The sequence below is a fragment of the Entelurus aequoreus genome, linkage group LG08, assembly GCF_033978785.1.
Source record: "Entelurus aequoreus isolate RoL-2023_Sb linkage group LG08, RoL_Eaeq_v1.1, whole genome shotgun sequence".
NCBI classification, from domain to species: domain Eukaryota; kingdom Metazoa; phylum Chordata; class Actinopteri; order Syngnathiformes; family Syngnathidae; genus Entelurus; species Entelurus aequoreus.
Window position 1 is genome coordinate 25547997 of NC_084738.1, and position 27223 is coordinate 25575219.

Here is a 27223-nt window from a genome sequence, read left to right on the forward strand (position 1 = left end):
ATCTATACTCTGTGCAGGATTTGAAATGTATTTATTAATTTTTGTAATCAAAACAATGTGTTGCACATATACAGGTGCATCCCAATTAATGAGAATGATGTGCAAACGTTTTTTATTTCATAAATCTATAGATTGACTACAAAGTGAAACATTTCAAGAATGTCAAATTTAAGCTTTTCATAATTTGTATGATTATAAAGACAAAATATCAGTATACCATTCCAATATCAAAGTTGTCAAAAAGTACCATGTTGTAAACTGGTGTGCTCTCCAGTCAGCAATTGAACAGAAAAAAATTCCCACTGACTTTAATTGGTCTTTTAGTTGAGGAAATCAAACAACTTTTGCAAGATATTTAACCACGTCGTTAGTCACGTTGACTGCATAGAGGAACACATTAAGATAAAACAGAACCATAGAGTGGAAATGAAATAAATTCAGTGAGTTGGGGTCCTGGGCACATGTGTTCCTAATGTACTGATGTAAAGGTGGAGGTTGGGCTGGAGATTAAACCCCTAATCCACCTAATCTTCAGATAGTAGTCTTAAATGGTCCCCTGCTGCTTTTCAATGAACTAAATATTTAGGCGTGAACCCACCGACACTACGCACGGATTTACACTATCCCAGGCTGACGTTCCAATTAGTGCTCAGGCTTCCTTGCATCGGCGCCGAGTGATTCTGGGCCAGGAGCGGTCCCTCGGAGAGCCACCTAGCCAAGGCAGAAAAAGACACGTTGGTGTATTTATAGACAAATGAGGCCTTTTTGGAGAGTGAATTATTAAGGAACGGAGGTGCGCGGGTGCACGCGTCCCAGTTTCCTGATTAACACTGCTCATGCAGCTTGGCCATGAGATGAATCAGGGACGAGACGCGGGACTTTGACAAACTCATAGCGAGACTGGACTTGATTTTCATGCACACTCAGCTATCACTCATTTGGTGGGATTTTGGGTCACAAGGTGTTCAGGGTGGATATTTTTACTTTTTTTTTTTTTTTTTACCTGACAAGTCTGCAAGGAGACTGTATACAATTGGAAGATGAAGAAGTTCCTGCAAAACAAAAAGGGTAGATATTCGTTCCACCAGACCAAACGGGGCTCTCGGTGTCCACCTAAAGATTTCTGTAAGTCTTTAATCAGTTGGATTGATCCTGAAATGTATACATGACCCCCCAAGTCTCTCCTATTTTTTCTTTTTTTATGCCTCGTAATTCAGTAAGATAATTAAAGCAATGCCTTGGATGTGCGCTGAGGTTAATTTGGGTCACAATCTCTGTGACGCCTTCTTTCAATTGGCTGCTTTGCCATTTGTGAACCAGGTCAAGGACCATTGGTGTGTGTCAGAGTTTAGGGTAGAGAGCTCTGACATGGTGCTCTTTAGTAGAAAAGACAATAACTATTTGATGGAAGGCTTATGTGCAATGTCCATTGATTTGAATGCATCCATGACCTTGGGTAAGACTTTATTTTGCATCTATTTCCAGCGCATTTATAATGGATGGTGAGAGATTTGCAGAAGTCAAGGACTGCCCCTGGCAAAAACACTCATCATTATGCATTATTATGGTGACTGGTCACTTCAGTAGCTGATCGTCAACGTGGTTGTTAACTGTTTGCTTGTTCTACTTTGATAGACTGAATAGCCTCATGGATACAATTATACTTGGTTTTGGCTAAACTCTTGTTCAGCAGTGTGTCAACATAGTTTAAGTGTGGTTCAGCAGCATCGCAGCCGCGTCTTTTCAAAACCTGTAGATATAATCGCTAATTAAGAATCATTTCGAACGCTGTCATCGTGACAGATTTACAGCCGTATTTCTAAAACGACTGTATAATTTAAGTTTATATTGTAGTCAAACCTTTTTTCTAACTATATAATGTCTAAATGACATTTTTTTAATAGATTATTATAGATTTTAATAGATTATGTTCTGTTTACTTTTTCAATTAATGTCAGTTTTGGATTGGCTTTACTGTGGTTGGAGATTTTTTTAATCTTTCCGTGTAAACTTCAGACTTACAGTATCTGCCATATAAAGATTAAGATTAAAGATTAAAGTACCAATGATTGTCACACACACACTAGATGTGGTGAAATTTGTCCTCTGCATTTGTCCCATCCCCTTGGGGAGCAGTGGGCAGCAGCGGCGCCGCGCCCGGGAATCATTTTGGTGATTTAACCCCCAACTCCAACCCTTTGTTGCTGAGTGCCAAGCGGGGAGGTTATGGGTCCCATTTTTATAGTCTTTGGTATGACTCGGCTGGGATTTGAACTCCAACCTACCGATCTCAGGGCGGACACTCTAACCACTAGGCCACTGAGATAAACACATGACCCTTCAACATATTGGATTGAACTAAATTGTAGTCTTTTTTTGTTTGTCGTTCATGTTATTTTTATAGTAAATACTAATCTTTACAGAGCTTGTAAAATATTAATAATACAGTGGGAAGGGGGTTCATATGGCCCCATTTTTGTCGCGGTTTACCTGACACATGAAATGTGACGAATTTGGGACATTCACTATCCACTTTAGCCGCCAGATGGCAGTAGGGTGGCAACTGTAACTTAGACCACAGCATCAGTTGCTATGTGGAGTGGTGTTTTCCATCATTTTCAGCAGACTGCATTGCAAGACGATTAACCCCCCGTATTCCTCTCCAGCGAGTTCCACCCAGGAATGGGGCCATATGATTCCCTTCCCTACTGTACATTATTTCTTAATATCTAATTATAAATGTACTTAAACTGTATTTTCATTGGTTGTGTCTCTCATGCACACACTCAGGCTCCCATACCCAAATTTACTTTTGGTAAAAAAAAACAGGGCCGGGAGGTGGCAGTAGTGGGGCAGTACAAGTACCTGGGAGTCCACTTGAACAGCAGACTGCATTGGAAGGACAACAGCAAAGCTGTATACAAGAAGGGCATGAGCAGACTCTTTTTCCTACGGAAGCTTAGGTCCTTTAATGTGTGCAGCAAGCTGTTGGAGACCTTTTTTCAATCTGTTGTGGCCAGTGCCCTGTACTTTGCAGTGGTTTCTTGGGGAAGCAGCACCAGCAAAGGGGACTTAAACCGGATTCACAAACTGATCCGGAAAGCCGGTCAATTTATTGGCACGCAGTTGGAGGCGTTTGTGTCATTGAGGGACGGGAGGACAAACTGCTCGCCATCGTGGACAATCCTGCCCACCCGCTCCACCATACAATTGAGTGACAGCAAAGCTCATACTCCAACAGGCTTCTTCAGCTTCGTTCCCACAGTGTTCGATTCAAGAACTCCTTCATTCCGCACTCTATCCAGCTGTATAATCACTTGCCATACAGCAATAGAGGATATCTGTCTATTACCTGACCGCTTCTATGTTAGCTACCTCTCTTTGTTTATAATGTATATGTTCTGATGGATCTACTCTATTTTATGCTGCCCTTTTTTGCTGCAGCTGTTACATATACTGTAATATTGCACATAGTAATTGGGATTTGTTATATATTGTATATATTATGTAAAAATATAATATAATAATATTGAAATAATGAATGAAATGAAATTAAACAATGGATGTCCGCTAACTTTTTGCAACTCAACGCTAAGAAAACGGAAATGCTGATTATCGGTCCTGCTAGACACCAACATCTATTTAATAATACCACCTTAACATTTGACAACCAAACAATTAAACAAGGCGACTCGGTAAAGAATCTGGGTATTATCTTCGACCCAACTCTCTCGTTTGAGTCACACATTAAGAGTGTTACTAAAACGGCCTTCTTTCATCTCCGTAATATCGCTAAAATTCGTTCCATCTTGTCCACTAGCGACGCTGAGATCATTATTCATGCGTTCGTTACGTCTCGTCTCGATTACTGTAACGTATTATTTTCGGGTCTCCCTATGTCTAGCATTAAAAGATTACAGTTGGTACAAAATGCGGCTGCAAGGCTTTTGACAAAAACAAGAAAGTTTGATCATATTACGCCTATACTGGCTCACCTGCACTGGCTTCCTGTGCACTTAAGATGCGACTTTAAGGTTTTACTTCTTACGTATAAAATACTACACGGTTTAGCTCCAGCCTATCTCGCCAATTGTATTGTACCATATGTCCCGACAAGAAATCTGCGTTCAAAGAACTCCGGCTTATTAGTGATTCCCAGAGCCAAAAAAAAGTCTGCGGGCTATAGAGCGTTTTCTATTCGGGCTCCAGTACTCTGGAATGCCCTCCCGGTAACAGTTAGAGATGCTACCTCAGTAGAAGCATTTAAGTCCCATCTTAAAACTCATTTGTATACTCTAGCCTTTAAATAGACCCCCATTTTTTAGACCAGTTGATCTGCCGTTTCTTTTCTTCTCTCCTCTTCTCCCCTGTCCCTTGCGAGGGGGAGTTGCATAGGTCCGGTGGCCATGGATGAAGTGCTGGCTGTCCAGAGTCGGGACCCCGGGTGGACCACTAGCCTGTGCATCGGTTGGGGACATCTCTGCGCTGTTGACCCGTCTCCGCTCGGGATGGTTTCCTGTTGGCCCCGCTGTGGACTGGACTCCCGCTGATGTGTTGGATCCACTGTGGACTGGACTTTCACAATGTTATGTCAGACCCACTCGACATCCATTGCTTTCGGTCTCCCCTAGGGGGGGGGTTACCCACATATGCGGTCCTCTCCAAGGTTTCTCATAGTCATTCACCGACGTCCCAGTGGGGTGAGTTTTTCCTTGCCCGTATGTGGGCTCTGTACCGAGGATGTCGTTGTGGCTTGTACAGCCCTTTGAGACACTTGTGATTTAGGGCTATATAAATAAACATTGATTGATTGATTGATATATCAGTATATATTTTATACTGTATATATAATATGTAAATATTACATATATGTTATATTTTATATTGCTACTATGGTACATTGTTAGTCTACTTTATACCTGCATTATCCTTTCCATCCTTACCCTTTCCATTCTTTGTAACTGAGCTACTGTGTGGAACAATTTCCCTTGTGGATCAATAGTTTGTCTAAGTCTAAGTGTTTATTAGACTTTGTCTAAGTCTAATAAACACTTGTTTATTACTGTTAATTTTCACAAAATATTGAATATGGAATATTTTTTAACTACAGCAAAAAAAAAAACCTGCTAAGCCCTCTAAAGATAAAATAACACCCACTTAATCACCTTTACAAGTCGATGTGGCTGGGGAATACTGTATTACAATAATCGCTAGGCTGCAGTCAGGCCCCTATAACGTGTTACACAAGTAATATTGAAAACTGAAATGGGGCCACAAACAAAATCTTGTTTAGAGCCACAAAATGCCTAGGCAGTACAGTCGTTCCTCTAAAGGCCGCTTCCTCCCCACTCTCCAGTCCTCAGCATGCCGACGTCCAACCATGGCTGGCCTGATGAGTTTGGCTTCCGGCTGGGCGGGAATGGACCGAGCTACATCCTGTCTGTGGAGGAAGGAAGCAGTGCTCACCTGGCTGGGCTGCAGGCTGGAGACCAGGTGCTGGAAATTGAGGGCCACAATGTGTCAACGTTGCCGCCGCTAGCCGTCATTGCCATCGCCCAGACTCAGAAGAACATCCCCCCCAGCATCGGAGTTGTGTCCCGCATACAGCAGGTCATCTGTACTTCCAATTTCTACCGCTTGTCCCTCTGTACTTTTCAAAACGATTCCGCTATTTTGCTTTATTCTGCTTTGCTGCTTTACAGATGGACATCATACCTGGTCCGGATGGTCGATTGGGGTTCACTATCGTGGGAGACTGCCCACTGCTGGTGGAGGACTGCTCGCCGTGCTCCCCGGCTGGCCGTGCCGGTTTGAGGGCGGGCGACTGCGTCATGGAGGTCAACGGCATCCCTGTCAGGCAGCACGAGACAGCCGCGGCGCTTATCAAGTCATCCCAGGGGAGAACACTACGTCTGGGCGTGCTGGGACTCGGCGCAAGACAGCAACGTAGCATCAGCCTGGATGACAGTCAGATCGGAGGGGAAGGCGCAAGGCTGGACCGCAAATACAAGGCTCTGGAGTTCAACAGGAAGGTAAGGGAAGCATCGCTCAAATTCTAACCTGAAACGATCCAAAATATTCTGACACCGTCAGGTGGAGCAGATTTTAAGCGACGAGCCCGAAGTGAAGGAGCGACTCTTTGGCGTGTTGAAACAGTACGCAGCTGAGAAGAAAGTGGAATGGTTGGCTTCCGTCTTGCCCGAAATCCTCACCACTGATGACCATCGACAGCTCATCTCCAGCATCAGGTGAGAGTTTTTGACATTAATTCAAGTTTAGCACATTACTTTCATTCTTATTTTGCTGCAATCTGTTGGTTTCCACTCAATATGGAAGTGTTTTTGACTGAACTTTGAAATATAAATGTAAGAGCTGCAAGAATTGAATATGCAATCCTTGTCATGTATTTCTCCATATATCGTATTTTTCGGACTATAAAACACTCTTAAAATCCTTTCATTTCTCAATAATTGAGAGTGCGCCTTATGTATTTACGTAAAAATTCTGGTTGTGCTTACCGACCTCGAACCAATTTTATGTGGTACATGCTGTAATGATAAATGTGACCAGTAAGGCAGTCACACATACGAGATATGTGTGGACTGCTGGTTGACGCCTGTTGTTTCATAAATGAATCTAGCGAGCAATACCAAAACTTTTCTGTTTCACTGAGAATGTAGAACATAATACACGCCGCTGAAAGATCTGCCAAAATGTTTTAGTACGACTTTGGTAAGCCACGAAGCAGCACCACTCGATGGATCGTCTGACTACCGTAGTCAGTGCGTACTGTGCTTCAACATACGGGTATTACTATGGTGTGTGTATAAGGAGCCCAAAACGCCACCTACTGGAAGAAATATTATCTGCCATTTAGTTCCGCCCTATTATGCAAAACAAACTTGTCTTACCTTTTAGTACTTGCAAATGTGTATTTGGGTTCTGCATAAGTCCCACAAATTTGCGTGCGTCCGCCATTGTAGTCTGTGCCGTAGTCAATAAGCTCCTTCTTTTTCTCCATCTTCTTTTTGTGGGGCATTCATCCTCCAATGTTGCCATTTCTACTAAAAAGTAGTGTATAATTCAAACTTAATTTATGAGTACAGTCGCTATGGAAGCACTAAAAACTACAACAAAGATGCAAGGAGAAGACACAGTCGAAGTGAAGCCACGTTAAAAAGACCGCCCACCAAACGACTCATTCTGAAGAGTTTATCAAAAAGCGGCTTGAAGATGGTCTGTAAAACATAATCTATGCAAAATGTTGGCCAAACAACCATCATTACACGTTATGCAGACCACAAGAAAGTGTTTTAAATGTAGAAAAACAAATCACAATATGACCGCTTTAATGCGCCTTCTGGTGTATGTATGAAAATAGACCCGAATAGAACCGTTTATCGACAGTGCGCCTTGCCTCATGGTCTGAAAAATACGGTAATCTGTTTTATTTGAGTCCTTTTCAGACATGTTGTAACTTGTTAAAATAAGCATGTCTGAAACACACAAACCATCACAACAATTTCACAATTAGAATGATCAAAGTGGGCCCCCAGAGCCTTTGATTTTTCAGTGGAAGTTTGGACACCCCTGATCTACAAGGATTCATTGGTGCTAACATGTAAACTGGCACTTCCTTTTCCATACAATTCGATTAGTCTTTTCACGGCAACAATAGACTTTAGATTTAAGTAGCCTCCATCTGCCACCCAGGATAAATCCACATGACCTTGTAAGTCTCTTGCAGTCTCAGTGAAACTGTAAGGGATTGTTGTTGACAATTAGCAAAAGTAAATACTGGAATAAAGTTTGTTACAATTTGGATTTTTTTCTATGGACTCTTTGGTTCGGTACAGCAGTGTACTGATATTTTTGTTATTTTATTTTATTGTCCTGTCCAGCTACTCAGGCAAATCATATTGTTGATGTAGATGCCCATATTTGCTGTACAGATTTACTTTAAAAAAGAGAAGTGTGTGTGCAGTGTACTGATATTTAATCAGGCATGTGATTTGAACTTAATAAAAAAGACTGAAAATAAGCAGGGGGTCTGGAGGCCAGCCAGGTCCAGCTATTAGCTAACTTCCTTTATCTGAATAGCCATTTTGATTTATAGCAGGAAATAACAAATATCTTACAATCATGTTGTTTATGTTTCAAAATGATTCAACTATTCAATGTCAAAATATAAAGCGTAGAAATAATAAACAAAATGTCAGCTACTGTCTTGTTGTAAAACACCAATTAAAATGAAATGTAGCATTTAGACAGGCTATAGTGTAGCAAAAGTCATCACAAGTCTGTCACAATCATGTGTGTTCTTAAATGTATATTTCACGTCTTCCATGTTGAGAGCAGTTTTGATTTGGGCTTACATGGTAAACAACTAAAATGAATGTGTTGGGCATAGTTTTATCCAGACTCATACATTTGTCCAAATGTGGCCAAGTAGACGCATTTTGGGTTTCCTGGACGTTGTCTACATCGCTAAAAGAAAAATCTAAGGAAGAAAATCCCTCTGCCTTCTTCCACTAGTTTTTTTAATATATAAACCGCCTGCTTTAATATTCCCTCTTCTTTTCTCCGACTCTCAATGTCAATCAATCAATGTTTATTTATATAGCCCTAAATCACAAGTGTCTCAAAGGGCTGCACAAGCGACAACGACATCCGCGGTACAGAGCCCACATCAGGGCAAGGAAAAACTCATAACCCCAATGGGACGTCGATGTGAATGACTATGAGAAACCTTGGAGAGGACCGCATATGTAGTTGACCCCCCCTCTAGCGGAGACCGGACTCTCTCGTCATCATTTGGGATGTGCGTGTCTGTTGCGATTTCCTTTCTTGGTTCGATGACCCGCCCTATCTTGCCTTTGATTGACCTGTCCCTAATGTTTTGCCCTAATCTTAACCAATCGTGACTCATCTGTGATGGTACCGGGTAGAAGGAGACGGCACTGAGGCTGGGAGAGCGTTTAGCCTGGGGCGTATTTATTTAAAAGGGAAATTCTATATTTCTATATAAATATATATATATTATTATATATATATATAATGTACATAATATATTATATTGTATAATATATTATGATATTATATATTATATTATATATATCAATATATGTATATATCAGATGTGTATGTAACCAAACAGGAAATGGGTGTCAGACTATGTGTAGAATTTAACTGGAAGGTTTTACCGTAAGTGTTGGAGGTGCGTGTTGAGAGGAGCGGTGCTGTCAGACAAGGGCAAGGCAGGCAGGGTTTGTCCAGGAGCGGAAGCGTGGTCGGGCGGCAGGAGAGAGTCGTCGTAGTCCGGGGGCAAGCGAGGAGTCGAGAACCAGGAAGCACGAGGAAGACAGGGAAGATCCAGGAGCGCACGACACACAGCGTGACTCGGGGACGCACACAGGGAGCTGCGGGGTGAGGGAGGACATGACAATTAGCGCAGGGAACAATACACAGAGATCAGGATCAAAAAGGCAACTAGGAAGCTGGAGACGAGCTTACGGTACGATGTACATATTGCTACGTTCTGGCAAAGGATCTCTGGTGGCGGTTGTTTAAGTAGCCGTCCCTCTCATCTGTGTGTTGATTGAAGATGGAACGCAGCTGCCTGCAGCAGCTTGAGTGACGCGCGCGCTAGCGCGCTTGGAGGTGCGCTCAGCGCGGCTCCCAGATGATTGCGCACTAGTGTGCGTCTGGGCCGTGACATCATCATAGTAAACCAACCAACCAATCATGGATTTTCTTATACGTAAACCAACCTGAAGCTAATCAATAATAAATAAAATACTTCTTACCATTAATGTGACTTCTTGAACAGATGCGGTAGAAAACGGATGGATGAATTAAAATGCATGAGAATGTTTTATATTTTGAACGTTATTTTTAACACTGTGATTACCAGCAGAATTATTCATTACTTGTCATGTTAAACCATGTCAGCTAAGATTTGTCTGAGAGCCAGATGCAGTCATCAAAAGAGCCACATCTGGCTCGAGAGCCATAGGTTCCCTACCCCTGCTCTAGAGTGCTTCAGATTTTTTCTTGTAAGTTTCGTATTCAGTGTTATTTAGAAAAATGTTTGGCCTGCTAAGGAAGACACACGTTATCATCCGGATTCAATACTCACTTGCTGAAAAAGGCTGAGCATGACCAGTTGTTGTGCATCCATTAAATAACAAAGCAAGGCTGATGGATTTGCAAAACACTAATCTTTTAAATCACACAAACCTTTTTCTTCTCCAGAAGCTTCAACCCATAAACATGCAGGCTTTTGTGATATAAGTAATGTGTTACACTCTCTAGCAAGAGATGCTGCTTTGCAGTCAGCCTTTGTTTTTTTTATTTTAATCTTTAAACATTTGTTAATCAGTCCATCTGGTGTTTCATTTTACTCCTGAAATTGGAGCAACTCTAAATGGCCTAAAAAGACGGAATGCCAAACCAGCAGGTTTTTTTCCCTCTACATCCCCAGACAGTTTGTCCGCAGATTACACAAGTAAGGCCAATGAAAAGCAGCCAATTATTTTCTTACTACACTACATGGCTGCTTACCCACAATTACTGTACTACAGTATTTACAGTACATAAGAATCATAAGAACTGACAGGTTTATTTTTCTAACCACTTTTTAAACTGCTGATTACAGTTCAAGTGTGTTTGTAGCTTGTGTGTGGCCATGCATAATTCAACGACTCGTCCTTTATTTGTGATAATGAGACCACTTGCAGTGTTGTTCTGCACAATCGCTTCAAGTGGCATTAGTCTTGTGTTTCATTGTTTTTTCTCTATTTATTGAAGTGTGGGGAAGGAAGCCCGCCGTATCTTTTATCGCCCTCAGAGACGCTGGCATTTTGCAGGAGGAGTGTCTAACAATGTGTTTACCACCTGGTGGTGGCAACTGTGCTTTGGTCTGAGTGAGTAAGCATGCATGGCAGAGCACTAAGACGATGAATTGCTTGGGGTGAGTACATCTATTTGTCTGATTGCATTGTTGGGGTTGTTTTGGAATGCATTTTATTTTGGCATTTTCAGTGTGAAACTGAGCATTTAGTGCCATTTTTCTGCACACTTGATGGATGTTTGATATCAGCTTGTTTTATTTAGTAAGAGTTTACAATCATTGATTGAGAGCACATTGTTTAAAATCGAGGTGTTGCAAAGATACCAGCTCATCGTTGACAGTGTAGTCTTGGTTGTGGCGGTGCTTTGTGTCAGCGATGAAGAAAGTAAGAGGACATCTTTGTTTACTAATTGCCAAACCTAAAAGTGGGCTCAAAAGACATCAGGTGTAAATCCTCCTTAAGGCTCCACTGTGCCTCGTCAATAGCGCTGATAATGATAGCGTTTAGGCATCGGATGCAGCTGAGATGCAACAATGCACAAGCAGCTCAGGTTTTAAATGTGTGGCATTTCGCTCTACCGACAATAAGGATATCTGGATGAGGGAATTTCCAGACAATTTAAACACAATTTAAGAAGAGAAATAAATAGCTAACAGGTGATGTATGTATTAAATGGCCATATAATAATATAGCTGTTGTCATTGTCTGTGGGTATTTGGTCATGGCAACTGTTACAGCTAAAATATAGTGCAGGGATCCCCAACCACCGGTCTGTGACTCATTTGCTACCGGGCCGCACAGAAACATAAAATTATTTATTTTAACTTAACTTTTGAGCTCATTTAATTTCCTTTACCTTTATCCTCTTTGGATAAAATTTACTTTTGCATGTCTCATGACATATTATATGTATGTAATATTGGCTGCATTTCAGATCGTTGTTTGTGTGCCATGTTGTTCCAGACCACAGTAAACGTTACCTAGCTTGCCAACAATTCTAATAAATCTATTAAAAGAAGACAGCCTGCCGTTTCCTTTAACTTGGACACACACATATATACCTTTGGCCATTAAAAGACAGTAATTTCCAGGAGTTATCTCACCTTTTAAGTAGCCTCTGATTTACTAATGGTTTCTAATGTTTTAAAAATGTGTAGAATAAATATTAAATTTCAACACTTCTGTCAACAAAGATTTGCTTCAGCCTGCGACACATAGTCATTTTGATAGTAGGCTATTATAGCTAATATAGACACTTATGTCATGTGTTGCCTTCATTTTAAGACTTACAGTATGTACGGCTTTTCAATTTTTGCGGCTTCAGACAATTTTTATTTTTTTTATTTTTGGTCCAGTATGGCTCTTTCAACGTTTTGGATTGCCAACCCCCTGCACTAGACACACCAATAAGCTTGTTCATAGATGGGTAATATATCTGTTGATAGGAAGTCACCATTTCTTATATTTGTTTTATGTTTGTTACATGGGACTGGAGGTGGGAAAATGATTGATTCTCTGATACATTCCAATTAGAACGTGATTCATGATTCATATTAGCTGAAATAATACAGACGGTTCTAACATGTGGCATTATTTCTAATGTTCTCTAAATATTAGGTCTTGGTTCCCTTCTAAGTAACCATGTGAGAACCATTAGCTAACATTCTTTCGGTTAGCGTGGACACACACGGAGGAGGAAGTTGAAGAAGAAAAGCTAGTTGCGGCACAGCGTTGGCTTGAATGTGAAGTAGTTACCTATGAAATGAACACATGCTTTGCACACTTTAACGGAAGGCTAATAGGAACTGTATTACAGCAGAGAATAACCAGCTAAGAAGAGGAAATTAGCAAGTAGGTTCATAAGTCATGAGAAGGAAGAATATCCACACAGTACGGCAACAAGTCTGTCAGCCATAGATATGACCGAGATAGACGACACACGTCTTTCAGCTGCAAGTTCATGTGTCTGTGCTTTTGGAAGGCACTAACAATGAAAAAAGAATGCCATATATATATATATATATATATATATATATATATATATATATATATATATATATATATATATATATATATATATATATATATATATATATATATATATATATATATATATGTATATATATATATATATATATATATGTATATATATATATATATATATATATATATATATATATATATATATATATATATATATATATATATATATATATATATATATATGTATATATATATATATATATATATATATATATATATATATATATATATATATATATATATATATGTGTGTATATATATATATATATATGTGTGTATATATATATATATATATGTGTGTGTATATATATATATATATATATATATACAGTATATATATATATATATATGTATATGTATATATATATATATATATATATGTATATGTATATATATATATATATATATATATATATATATATATATATATATGTATATGTATATATATATATATATATATATATATATATATATATATATATATATATATATATATATATATATATATATATATATATATATATATATATATATATATATATATGTGTGTATATATTAGGGTTGTCAACGTTAACGCGTTAACACATGTCATGACGCTTTAAAACCAGGAAGCAAATTCAAAACATTGCCCGCAGCGGTGGTAGACACCACATGAGGCGAGGGTCTTGTTTAAATAACTGTTTTTCCACCGTGCTTCAAAAGGCCATTTACCTGTGCTTTTATTTAATTGACATGATATCTAACATTTTATATGGCTATCCTAAACATGCAGTCACCTTTTCTTATTGCTTCCCTTTTACTGACCTCACATTTAAGAGGAAGTTAATTGTTTTTGATGTCTTTGCATTTCTGAAAACTAAACCTCTTCAGAACATAACACAGAATTGGTCAATAAAAACAAAATCTACTATCCAATGCAGAATTTCTTGAAAATGTACTTAAATGTGACTGTTACCATGGAAGTACGAATGTTTGACTGGGGAAATCATGTTTCCAAACACCGCTCATTCGTCTCCAAAACACTCAACCGTCCTCTTCCAAGCTAAAAAATTACAGCCACTTGAAACAGTCTGCGAACGAACAACAAAACTAACACTAATGCAACACATGTCATCTGATTGTGTTGTTGGGAACAAGAAAACCGATGCCTGGGATTGTAGCATCTTAAATGTCATTAGCTTAAATTGTCATTGGGGTTACTCATAACTTGACAGCTTCTAATGCTAGCTAATATTCCAATACTATAAACATGATAAGTGTAACTCAGAGTCTGGCAAAATGACTGCATTGAATTAATGGACATTTCATTCCAGTTTATTTATTCCACAAAAACACACTATGGTGGTACAATAGGTATTAAAAGGTATAAAACGGAATTCTAAAATGTATGTATGGAGTTAAAAAAAAGATTGATTGTATGGAGCCAAAGAGGCGTTTACTATTACACCATCGGGGACAGAGAAAAAATTGTGAATTTCACTGGTTATGTATTTGCTTGGGTTTGTCTGTCTGTTTCACATTTCCATTGACATTTTACACACTAGTTTTGTTCAACCCTTACGGTAGGGCTGGGTGATATGGCTGAAAACTGTATCAAGATATGTGTTTTATATTGGCCGATATCGATCATTATTGATATTTTTTAATAACCTATCAAAATTAAGGATGAGGAGAAAAATCTATTAAATATAAAACTTTTTGTTTAAAATGTAACCTTCCTCTGATTATAGTCCCTTCAGCTATTTAGGATGGAAAACACTCAATCAGTGTAAACACATTTCTAAAATCACATTGAACACTTAAAGGAAAACTGCGCTTTTTTTTTCTTTTTTTTAAACGTTTGCCTATTGTTCACAATCATTATGAGAGACAAGAAAACACATCCTTTTTTTAATTTTTAGGATTTTAAAGATGATTAAAAAAACGCTTGGAACATGCGGCTAATGGGAGTCACCGTTGTAGCCTTCAAAGCCCTCTAAGACAACTTGAAAACCCTCCATCAGCGTTTTGTACACACACTGCAAGTATATATATAAAAAAATGTAGTGCCAGACACGTTTATGACAATATGTAATGTGTACAATATTTACTGTATTTTGGTCATTTTAATAATTGCCAAGGCATTGATTTCCTCCGCGCATTGATTTTTGTTTCCATAGCAGCGCACTTCTGACTTTGAGCATCAAATGTGTGTTCCTACTTCTGGAAACAAACGCGAGTGTGTTATAATCATGGCAGACTTGGTAACAGACAACGAAGACGACTATTTTTTCACAAATGAGGATTCAAAATCTTATCTTTTTGAAGCTGAAATATACAAAGGACAAACTACGGCTTCTAGAAGCAAGCACAGAGGAAGGGTAAAACATTGGAGCAGACGAAAGGCAAGAGTGAGGTCTGCGTGAATGTAGTGCTGTAAATGTGGAGCTCGGAGCCAAACTATTTCAACATAAATGGAGTGCTCACCCAAACAAACCAAAAAAAAATGTCTCCGGCCAGCTGGACCAAACGGAAAACTGTCTATCGAGTGAGTCACACTTTATATTGATCGTGATACATGCAGCACGCCATGCGTGTTATTCCAACTACAGTACATATGCTGTCGAGCTTGCTGTGTACAAACAAAACATGAAATATGGGCTAATACTTTACAGATACTGTAATATGATTGTTCATGTTTTTCAGTCAGTACAAATTGGTGTCTTTTCGCAGTGTTGTGCATTACAAACTCTAACGTGTTTCGTGCTGACATAGAAGCTAGCTATTCTCTCGCCGTAGTTAGCTTTTATGGCTAATACCAAAAGCATGCCGATGTGTTACTACGATAGAAAAAGAGTTCCTCAGTGTTTGCTCTTACAGTAAGAATGTCGTTACAGTTTGATTATTACACGGGTTACGGAACGTAAATGAAATATTGTTGGTGGTTTTTGAACGCATTGTTAAAGTGATTTAGAGGTAGAATTGATTGCTCCCATTAGCTGCATTGCTAGCCACCAAGAACTAGCCGATTTTTACATGTTAGACTGCAAAAAAAAACAAAAACAAAAAAACAAAACTTTTTTGTCTTCTTGTCACGGATTGTGAACGAAAGGAAAAATTCCAAAAAAGTGCAGTTCTCCTTTGACAATTACCTCTTAAAACTAAGGTGTAAAAATAAGGAAGACGTAAGTAATGCTTAATTAAGTATACCGTATTTTCCGCACTATAAGGTGTACCTAAAAACCTCCAATTTTGTCAAAAGCTGACAGTGCACCTTATAATCCGGTGCGCCTTATATATGGACCAATAGTGAGCCTCCAACAGGTAAAAGTTTCAATCAATCAATCAATCGCAACTACGGTAAGCAGCCGCCAACTTCATTTTCCCCCGTCGTCAATTTCCCCCGTAGAAGAAGAAGTTCTTCTTCTACGGTAAGCAGCTGCCCCCGTAGAAGAAGAATAAGCGCGCGATGCATGCTGGGATATATGGCTGCGCGAGGCGTGCAGTTTCATTTCCATTTGTTTGTTTATGTAAAGACCCTAAAATGGCTCCTATTAAGAGACACGCTTACGACGCAGAGTTTAAACTTAAGACGCTCAGTCACGCAGTAGAACACGGGAATAGAGCAGAAGCGACACTGACTCGATTAATGACGACTTCGACGAGACGGAGCCGGAGCCGGGCATGTTGGATGCCGTATTCGCCCAACTGTTTAATTTGGACACTGAAGAAGAAGAATTTGAGGGATTTGTGGATGAGGAATAACTTCATAAAGTGAGCTTTACATGTTTATTTTGTGTGTTGTGACATTAACGTTTGAGCAACGTTGAGTTATTGATATATTGTTATTGCTCTGCACTATTTCGAGTGTTACTATATTGTGATTGCACTAACGTTTGATTTACCGTAACAGTTTCACTGTTTTTTACGTGTTCATTGAATCAGAGAAAAGTTCCCCTCCACTATGTGATATAAATGTTACATGTTATACCTTGCTGTTGTTAAAAGATAAACAAAACACCACGTCACTGACTTTACCTCGGGGAAAATAATAAAACAGCTGTTTATTCATTTTGGGAGTGAACAGAGTTGTCAGAACGCTGGTTTGTAATCTATTAATAAAGTTTGACTGACCTATCTGACATTGTTGACATTCCCTTTAGCGCAGCTCCATCTAATGGATGCATAACGTAACCCCAGCCTCTACTGTAGCGTCTATTCTATGCGCCTTATAATGTGGTGCACCTTATAGTGCGGTGCGCCTCATATATGAACAAAGTTTTAAAATATGCCATTCATTGAAGGTGTGCCTTATAATCCGATGCACCTTATAGTGCGGAAAATACGGTAAGTTAAGTGCAAAGTGCAAATTGTGAAAATGTAAACATAGAGAAACCTGAGAACTATTTTCTGCTGGTCTTACACCATGCTAAAGAGTGAGTGCAGCTAAGGTGGTGTGATGGGGACGAGCGCCTTCTATAATTTACAGACCACAATGGTCTGACTATATTGCATTTTGCAACAAAGTCCAAAAAACTGCCATTCTGTCAAGGTGACTTAACTGTTTTATCGACAATTTCTTTGCTCTTTACAGCACTCATTTTTAGTTTCTCTTCTCACTCCATGCAAAGAATCAACTGTGAGACAACAAAATAGCGCAACTAAACATGATAGTTGATACGGTTACCTGATTGGCTGTTAGCGTGTACCTCCCACTGATCAGTGATCAGAGAGCGAGTGCCTCTGTTCATCCAACCAACCATACTTCGTAACTTCCGGTTTCTTCCGACGAAGAAGAAGAAAAATAAAGATCAAGTGTTTTATCGAACACACTTTTTATTGATATAGAATCGCGATATATATTCAGACAATTTTATCGCCCAATGTGCGTCCCTTTCAGACTCTATGGTAACGGGACATCTTTTATTTCCAAATACGGGAAAATTTGGTTTTCCAAAGACGCTTGTCAACCCCAGGCGGGGTCTCCATTGTCTCTCTATAGTGACTGGCATTGGCGGGTTAAATTAACTTATGTTTGCTGCAAGTTGTAAGACTTATGTCGTTACATACTGTACATGTGTTACTATCATGTGCATGCTATGCTTTATTATTATTGAGAAATTATTACTGACTTAATCTGACTATTTTGTAGCAAAAAAGAACAAATGAGCATGTTTTTCTAAACAAATAAAAAATATATTAAAAGAAATTGGGGTTCTATCGTATTTACTATTCACTTTGTGAATTCAGCACCTTGGACAGCATTACCACTTAACTTTAAAAACATGAATCGAAATGGTGTCAAAGTACAGAGAGATTTTCCTAATATTGGAGTTACTTGTCCTTTAAATGTCTGCCATTTCAATCTAATGTGTTTTTTAAATCCCTCTTGGTATTCACTTGCCAGCATTTGAGCCACTTTTGCACACTTGAAATGAAATGAGGTCTCCTCTTTGTAGTTTCCTGCTCGTCATTCTTCTTCCCTTTGGAGAAATACATCTCTTCCTCCCCGCTTGCTTCCTACACTGCTTATCAGATAATTATAGATCCTCTGTTCTTACAAACGAGGTCAAATCAGAACACTCATTTAGTTACTAAAACTTGAAGCTTAGCGGGAAACCTTTTTTTGTGATACGGTGGCTGTTTTAGTGTGAAGTCATGCTTATAAAAAGTTTTTGACTCGGGGGCTGCATTGGGTTAAAAAAATCTGGCCAGCGGCCGTGGTGTGTATATATATATATATATATATATATATATATATATATATATATATATATATATATATATATATATATATATACCGTATACACGTTAGGTCAGGAAAAAACACAGAGGCAGATTTCATCCCTACAAGCCTGTTTCGCAGGTTCCCCTGCTCTTCACGGGATTTTATTATATATATTATAAAATCCCCTGAGGAGCAGAGAAACCTGTGAAACAGGCTTGTAGGGATGAAATAGCCTTTGTGTTTTTTCCTGACCTAACGCATATTCTGCTCTACCCCGGTATTGAGCACTGTATAACGGATAAACCACAGAAACCTCGATTATATATATATACATATATATATACCACAGAAGGTGGCTGAGAACAACAGGGCCAAGGTTCTGTGGAACTTCAGTTTCCAGACTGACAAACAGCTTCTGGCTAACCAACCAGACATAGTGGTGGTGGACAAAGAGCAGAAAAGTGTGGTGGCGATAGATGTGACAATCCCAGCTGACGCCAACATCAGGAAGAAGGAACATGAGAAACTTGAGAAGTACTAAGGGTTGAAAGAGAAGCTGGAACGGATGTGGAAGGTCAAGGCTCGTGTGGTCCCCGTGGTAGTGGGGGTGCTCGGAGGGGGAGAGTGGCTCCAACAGATCCCAGGAACAACATCTGAAGCCTCAGTGGAGAAGAGCGCAGTCCTCGGAACAGCCAAGATACTGCGCAGAACCCTCAAACTCCCAGGTCTCTGGTAGAGGACCCAAGCTTGAGGATGACACAGATACCACCCCACCGGGGTGAAAGGGAGATTTTTATATATATATATATATATACACACATATATATATATATATATATATATATATATATATATATATATATATATATATATATATATATATATATATATATATATATATATATATATATACAGTATATATATATATATATATATATATATATATATATATATATATATATATATATATATATATATATATATATATACACACACATATATGTATATATATATATATATATATATATATACAGTATGTATGTATATAAATATATACATATATATACAGTATGTATGTATATAAATATATATATATATATGTATGTATGTATATAAATATATATATATATATATATATATATATATATATATATATATATATATATATATATATATATATATATATATATATATATATATATATATATATATATATATATATATATATATATATATACAGTATATTCCGATTGCGATGATGTCACGATATCGATGGGAAAATGCATTTTTAGACAATATGATTTGCCTGAGCGGCTAGGAGACACCGAGAGTAACAAGCGGTAGAAAATGGATTAGAAACGACAGATTTTAAAAAACTAAAAAAAACAACTTAACTTTGGATGCGAGCCTTAGTTTGGGGACCCCTGGTTTAGATGATGGTTAGCGGAGACACATAGAGAGCAAACTGCAAGGGACTGTGTGGGTGTTGACACCTACTTCAATGCACAACATTTATTTAAATCCCATTGGTCTGTTTATTGTGGACACACGCACGCACACACACGCGCACGCACGCACACACTAAATCAAGCTAAAAATATGTGTCCTCCATTTTTACCTGATCACATTCATCTTAAGCTATCACTGACAAGCCTTTTCATAACAACATCAAATAAAGAACATTTAAATAGTATATAAACTATGTGCACTTTAACTGTTGACTGAGCCAAAGGATTTTGTATAGGTGTTTTCTAAGGCCCGTATACGGAATTTGATCTCTACCCCTTTATTTGTTGCATTCTGTAATCATTTTCTTGTAACGATATAAGTTTTGCGGGGGGTGCTGGAGCCTACCTCAGGGATAAGCAGTAGAAAATGGATGGATTGATATAAATTTTGTTTTAAGCTGTGGATGCAACCACCAGAGGGTGCCAAAAACATTAGTTAAGGGTGGCCTTCCTAGCACCACATAGCAATGGTAAAGATCATTTTCAAAACAAGTAGACGTTTTCATATGCCGCCAGCCTAAAGTCAATTGTAATAGACTACTACTTCAAGTAGAAAATGAAATAATGTATGGATATTTTTGTAGTACCACTGTACAACAAATGACAGTGTGGCTGTGAGGTAGTATGAGTGTGAACCTCACTCCCTGACGCCTTCCGAGTCGCGCTGGACAATGAGCTCGCAGCTTGGTAATTTGCCTTGTTTGTCCCTTTGCTCTCGACTAACAATATGCAAACCCTGTTCGATCCCAGGGCAGTGTGAAGGGGGCAGACCCTAGTGGGTTTCACCACTACTACTACTAGTTCACAGAAGTGGGAATTTGAAGTAGTGTGCACAAGAACCACACTGACTGTTTAGTGCGTGTATAATTGTATTGCCCACCGGCAGTATGCTCTGATATCACTGGGGGGTCGTGTTTTGGCTTTTCCTTGTGCCACCAAGGAGTGATCTTAATTTAGTTTTTCTGTCAGAGTTAATACCATAGATGTGAACTATCAGTTCATACAGCAATATTGACATATATCACATACAACAGGGGTGTCAAACATATGGCCCGCGAACAGGTTTTATCCGGCCCGCGGGATGAGTTTGCGAAGTATAAAAATAAGCGGAAATTTTTAAATGAAAGAAACTGCTGTTCTAAATGTGTCCACTGGATGTCGCAATAGCAATTCTTTGTATCTTTGTAGATTATGCTACATATGTAAAAAAAACAAAAAACACATGATGTTAGTGCACCAGTCGAGGAAAATGATCAAACTACATAAATAACATCCTGTATTTTTTTTTACCTTGATAGATTGAAAATTAACACTAATGAGTTGACTGATGAACATCATCACTTAATTTATTCAAAGCTTTCAGTTAATGCACCTTTTAACTATCATTTTTAATCCACTTGGTATCCTTTTTATGATATCAAGTTGTTTTAATTGAATTGTTGTTTTACTTCACCTATGTTTTACTTCACCTATGTTTTACTTCACCTATGTTTTGTACAGCGCTTTGTGATTTTATCTGTGAAAAGCCCTTTATAAATAAAATGTACTTATTTACTTACTTTATGTACAGTATGCTCCATCGTATTTCTGTGCTAATGTTCCTGTGTACTTCTTCTAATGGGGCAGCCTGTTGATTAGTTTGAGCACTGCTGCCCCCTACCTGGAGGCTTGTGTATCGTTCAAGCTTGAATGAAGTAACTACTGTAACACCAACGGTGTAGTACGGGCAAATATAATGTTATGCTTTATTTTCTGGGTTGGATTTAAAAGGAAGGTGCACCCTATTTGCGGCTTGGACACTGATGTTTCACTTTTTGTTATTACAGTAGCTCGATGCCGCCTCTTCTTGATGATTCAGGAGTTGAAAGAAAGGTGATTCAGCTTTGGGATGTTGTTGGTGTGAAGAGACAATGTCAACTACTGCAACCGCCATTGTTTCTATTCTGTGATTCATTGCAGAGCTACAGCTAATTCAAGTCGGTTCCCTCATGGAAATAAAAGATTTGCTTGGTCGAAACGGTAAAAAAAACGACAAGGCCTTAGGTCAACGAGGCAATGACGCCTTCCTGAGTGGCGCTCACTCTGAGGTGACGGGTGGACGGAAGTGTGGGAGACACTGTAGAAGGAGAGAGAGAGGGAAAAGGAGAGGGAGCTACAGAAGCAGAGGAGGAATCCCATGCTCATCACTCCCACACCATTTTCTCTTGCTGAATAGTCGGGCTCTGCTTCTCACTGCCGCAGTCTTCTTTTTTCCGGTTGACTTTTTCAACTATTTTTTTTTTTTTTTACAGCGCAAAAGATTGTCAATTTTGTCTGACAAAAGCCTTTTTTTCCCCCTGGAACCATGATGTTTTGAACTGGATGTAAACAATCTGGTTTCCTTAGATGCAGGCAGGATCATTGATTTCTGAGGGGTAATATTACCTTCCTGTTTCCCTCCGCATGCTGCCATGTTGGCCAGAATCTTCATTCCCAAGAAGCACCGACAGCTCTTCGACGACTCCGTCTCCCAGAACGTGATCAACAGGCTTTGTCGCAGCAAGAGCATCAGCGAGCCGCAAGGCAGGATACGGCGTAGCCGTAGTGAGGACCACTCAGACCGCCACCACAGGGGCAAACGTGCCAGCTCGGTGCCCCGTGATGGAGGGGACGCACCTGGAGGGAGGGGCGAGGCGGACAGAGAGAGAGGTCACAGGAAGTCAAAGTCTGGGGTAGCCACGCATCCCCCCATTGGACCCAATCAAAGGTGAGCACGCAACTTCCTTCATTCGGACGTGAAGTGGTGTGGAAATATGATGCAAAACATTCCCACTGCATTATAACCCCACACACACTCTTTTTAACACTACCTTATTGTATTCATGCTATGCACTGCAGCTATTATTGTTGTCATTGTTTTACACCGTGAGAACAGTAACCTCGCTCTTGAAAACAAAACAGAGACACAATATTATTACAACGTTTACGTTATTGATGCATTACACAAAATGCTGATCAAGCTTCCTTTAACGAGTCGCCATCTGCTAGATATGCAAAATATCCTCCTGAGAACCAGAAGTGGACGTTTAGTTTTGGTGTATTTACACATTTCGACAACTAAAAACGCCAATATCCACTGCAGAGGACGCTGTTTTCAAAAGGATTTATTATATAATACATCCATATAATAATCTGGTAACACTTTAGTATAGGGAACATATTCACCATTAAATAGTTGCTTATTAATGTAAAAAATACTTAATTTAGAGTTATTTGGACACTAGCGGAACATATAAGGGTTAGGGTTAGGGTTACTAATAAGCAATAATTCTGAGGTTAATGAGGGAAGACTCTTAGTTAATGGCTTACTGGTTGTATAATAAGGTCATGCAGAATAAGGCATTAAAAAGTACTTAATAATGACTAAAAGCCATTTTTTTTACTAATTTGCATGTTAATAAGCAACTAATTAATGGTGAATATGTGTTCCCCATATTAAAATGTTATCAATAATCTATATGGCGATATATATTGCAGCCTCCTGCAATAACGATATTTACCACGATATATTATTTTGATATAAGTTATAATAGATCTATTCCAAAACGGGTTACAAAGGTTCCTAATTTAGCTGCTGATGTAAGCGGTAACAGATTGCGCCATTTCTGGTTGTATTATTAAATCATAACTAATATTAATCCACTTGCTAATTACTGTTGATATCTGGTTACGTTCTCTTGTAACATGTCTCTATCTGCACTTCTGTTGAAATGTGATAAACACTTATTAGTCTGTTGTTTGGATACTTTACATTAGTTTTGGGCGATATTACAAATTTGGGTATCGATCCGATACCAAGTAGTTACAGAGGCAGTATGGGTCATAACAATGCTGATACTTCCAATTTTCAAGATCATTTAATGATTCCATTTTTGATGACAATTATTATCAGACAAAAACACAAAATAGTGGTGTAACAATATCAAATATGTATAATATTTCCCTTTAAATACAATATTTTGATCAAAACAATAACAATAGTGAAAAATAACTAAACATAAGCAAAAACTACTATTGGCTCTGATAGCAATCTTTTGGTGTATCCCCTTAAAGTCCTCCGGTGTCCAGGGACCTATTTTCTGAGTTTGTAAACAACAACAAAAATGACCAAAAAAAACAATTTTGTGATAGTAAAAACTATTGATCTAATCACTATAGTATCGACCATATTCTGAATCTATACTAGGTATCATTACTGTTGATATTTGTACCAATCCGACCACCCTGGTTTACGTTCAAGAGCATTATTTGATTCGATTCTTGTGGCTGACAATTCGATTCAGAATCGATTCTTGATTCAAAATCTATACTTTTTTAATAACTACATTCCTCCATGAAATAGATAAACAGCTCTGATACAATTCTATATTACTTAAAATAAAACTGGTTTTGTTTAATAAAAATATTCCCAAACATTTAATAAAGTCAAATACAAATAAGGCAACAAGAGAATTATCCCACATTTGTCTTTTCTATATTAAATCTGTACAGCAGATATGGGCATCTACATCAACAATATGATTTGCCTGAATGGCAAGACAGGGCAGACTGAAAAAAATCCAATCGATTTTTGATTTAATCGATTAAGAATCGTTACAAATAAGAATTATGATTAATTCATAAAAAAAGAAAAGAAAATGACACCTCTAGCGGTTATCGTGGCCTATTAGGTCCCTCTATGGTGTGTAATGTAGCATGTTTAGCTATTCCTCGTCTTCCTTCCTACTTATACATAGAAAATAATACCCCAGAGGAGATGATGAGTAAGCCGCAATCCCGCTAGCAAGGACGTTAGGTTGTTTTGCGGAAACCTCTTTGCACTGTGGATGGACGTTTTCTGCCATCTCGCTAGCTGGACAAAGCTTGCAATATTGAAGCACTAATGTAATGATAAATGATAAATGGGTTATACTTGTATAGCGCTTTTCTACCTTCAAGGTACTCAAAGCGCTTTGACAGTATTTCCACATTCCTCCATTCACACACACATTCACACACTGATGGCGGGAGCTGCCATGCAAGGCGCTAACCAGCAGCCATCAGGAGCAAGGGTGAAGTGTCTTGCCCAAGGACACAACGGACATGACTAGGATGGTAGAAGGTGGGGATTGAACCCCAGTAACCAGCAACCCTCCGATTGCTGGCACGGCCACTCTACCAACACCTGGCTAAATTGGGGCTCTAAGCAGAATTGTATTTGGAAGACCCCCATTATCATTACAAAAAATAGTCACACTTTTTTATTTATTTATGTAAAACTTATAAAATGTATAGTTTTTGACTAAAACTTTAATTTAATTTAAGGCATGTTTGTACTAAAAATAGGGATGTGAATCCTATGACGACAATTAAATTAGCTTCTGGTTCTTGGGGGTGACGATTCTATTCAAAATCGAATCCCGATTCGACACAATTCTCAATTCAAACTGATTTTTTTTTTTGCAATATATTATTTTGTACATACATTTTATTAAAACCTTTTTCAAAAAAGGTTACAGGTCACGAAAGTTTTTTTTGGCTACTGGCGTATGACGTACAGGTGCAGCGAGTAAGCACTGCAATGGACTAAAAATAGATTCTTGAGTCGTGATAAAAAAAATAATTTAGTTCCGATGTGAATCGATTTGTTTCCAGCATCCTCTAGCTCAAACAAACTCATTGGAAATTAATTGTTCAACAGTTTATTTTTTGGTGCAAAATAACAAATTGGAAAATCTTCTTTGCGAATGTCTTACAAGATTGGAACGCAGTCTGCCCGCCACAGGAAACAGTGTGATGCCAAAGGGGGCATTTTCTGTTAAATCTTATTAGTGACTGAGCAGGAAGGGGCTACAAATACATGTGTGGTAAATTGTCATTCATTAATTGGCATTTTACATGTGTGTCTTTTCACTCAAAATGCCCCCACCCACGGATCATAGTGCCCTACACACAGCACACAATAGGCTTATGTATTGAACAAAAACATATTTCATTGTAGTCTGATGGATACATTTATCATATTCATTGTAATAATTATATGAAACATAATGTTGAATAACTGCAAATTGAAACATATTTTATTGACATTAATGGTTTAATAACTCAGTGGTTCTCAAACTTTTTTCACCAAGTAACACCTCAGAAAAAACTTTGCTCTCCATGTACCGTCATAATGATCAACATTAAAACACAGTAGCGTAGCAGGCCTAAGTATTCATTAAAAACAGTGCAGAGGTTATTTAACAAATATATAAAATATTTTTGGCCACCGTAACATTACACACAGTTTGAACAGTAATGCTGTGTTTGTACTTTAATCAAGTGATTCGTTGGCGTACCACTTGATGGATCCCGCATACCACAGTTGGAGAATCACTAGTTTAATTTTTTACGAGCTTGCTATCAAAGTACATCACATGTTCACACTTGCTCAGTGGAACATGTATGAGGGGAGTACGGAGAAGCAAACCGTAGTAAAAGCCAATGAAGAAAAACTATGCAAAGTTTGTAGTGGTAATGTTTTGTCATGCTACTTTTGTATTGGGTACATGAGAGGGGGATGCTCGCGTCGCCTTGGGAGACCCCATCCCTGGTCCATGTAGGGTGCCTTTTCCCCCAAAGAGTATTGCACAACTTTATATATACTGGATATGTCGTAGCTAAAAATACTCACACACAAGGCTGTACAGTATTGATGTCTGACAAGACAGTTGAGGCTCTCTACATAAAGTTGTGATTTTAGAGAGTTTGCAAACCCTTTGTCTGCTCTTCAGTTACGTAACTTTTTGGTGACTGGATGTTTTTGTGTGCGCTGACTTTTGCCTTCAGCTTTACGGCGCACCACCCACACATCTGCATCTCCTCACGTAACATATGCCAAACTCCAAAGACACACATTGCGTATTCTGCTGTTGTCTTTTTTAAGGCCTCTCTCAGCCCATGTTTACATGTCAAGAAAGCTCGCTAGCCTCCAGTCGTTTCCATGGCAACCTGCCTGTGGCTACACCATACACATATCTATTCCCTTGTGCTTTCCTGAAATGTATTCGTTAAAAGACGTGCATGAATGTCACATGATCATATGATCTTTT

General features: G+C 38.5%; 1 protein-coding gene and 1 long non-coding RNA gene across 5 annotated transcripts in view; one reads left to right on the top strand and one right to left on the bottom strand.

Annotated features, from left to right (window-relative positions):
- Positions 1 to 1377: 1377 nt before the first annotated feature.
- grid2ipb (glutamate receptor, ionotropic, delta 2 (Grid2) interacting protein, b) overlaps positions 1378 to 27223 on the top strand; it is a 55083-nt gene continuing 29237 nt past the window's right edge. For all 3 annotated transcript variants that reach the window (XM_062056106.1, XM_062056107.1, XM_062056108.1), the window contains exons 1-5: positions 1378 to 1456; positions 5357 to 5610; positions 5703 to 6032; positions 6094 to 6248; positions 22573 to 22857. In XM_062056106.1, coding sequence (XP_061912090.1) covers positions 1405 to 1456; positions 5357 to 5610; positions 5703 to 6032; positions 6094 to 6248; positions 22573 to 22857 — 1076 coding nt within the window. In that variant the 5' untranslated portion in view covers positions 1378 to 1404. The remainder of the gene's footprint in view (positions 1457 to 5356; positions 5611 to 5702; positions 6033 to 6093; positions 6249 to 22572; positions 22858 to 27223) is intronic.
- LOC133655709 (uncharacterized) overlaps positions 8981 to 27223 on the bottom strand; it is a 47296-nt gene continuing 29053 nt past the window's right edge. Inside the window, exons 3-4 of one of the 2 annotated variants that reach the window (XR_009827030.1) lie at positions 22536 to 22766; positions 8981 to 9419 (exon numbers count right to left, since the gene is read on the bottom strand). This is a non-coding gene — a long non-coding RNA (uncharacterized LOC133655709). Of the gene's footprint in view, positions 9420 to 18920; positions 19350 to 22535; positions 22767 to 27223 lie in introns of those variants that run through there. The other variant, XR_009827029.1, reaches the window with a different exon arrangement.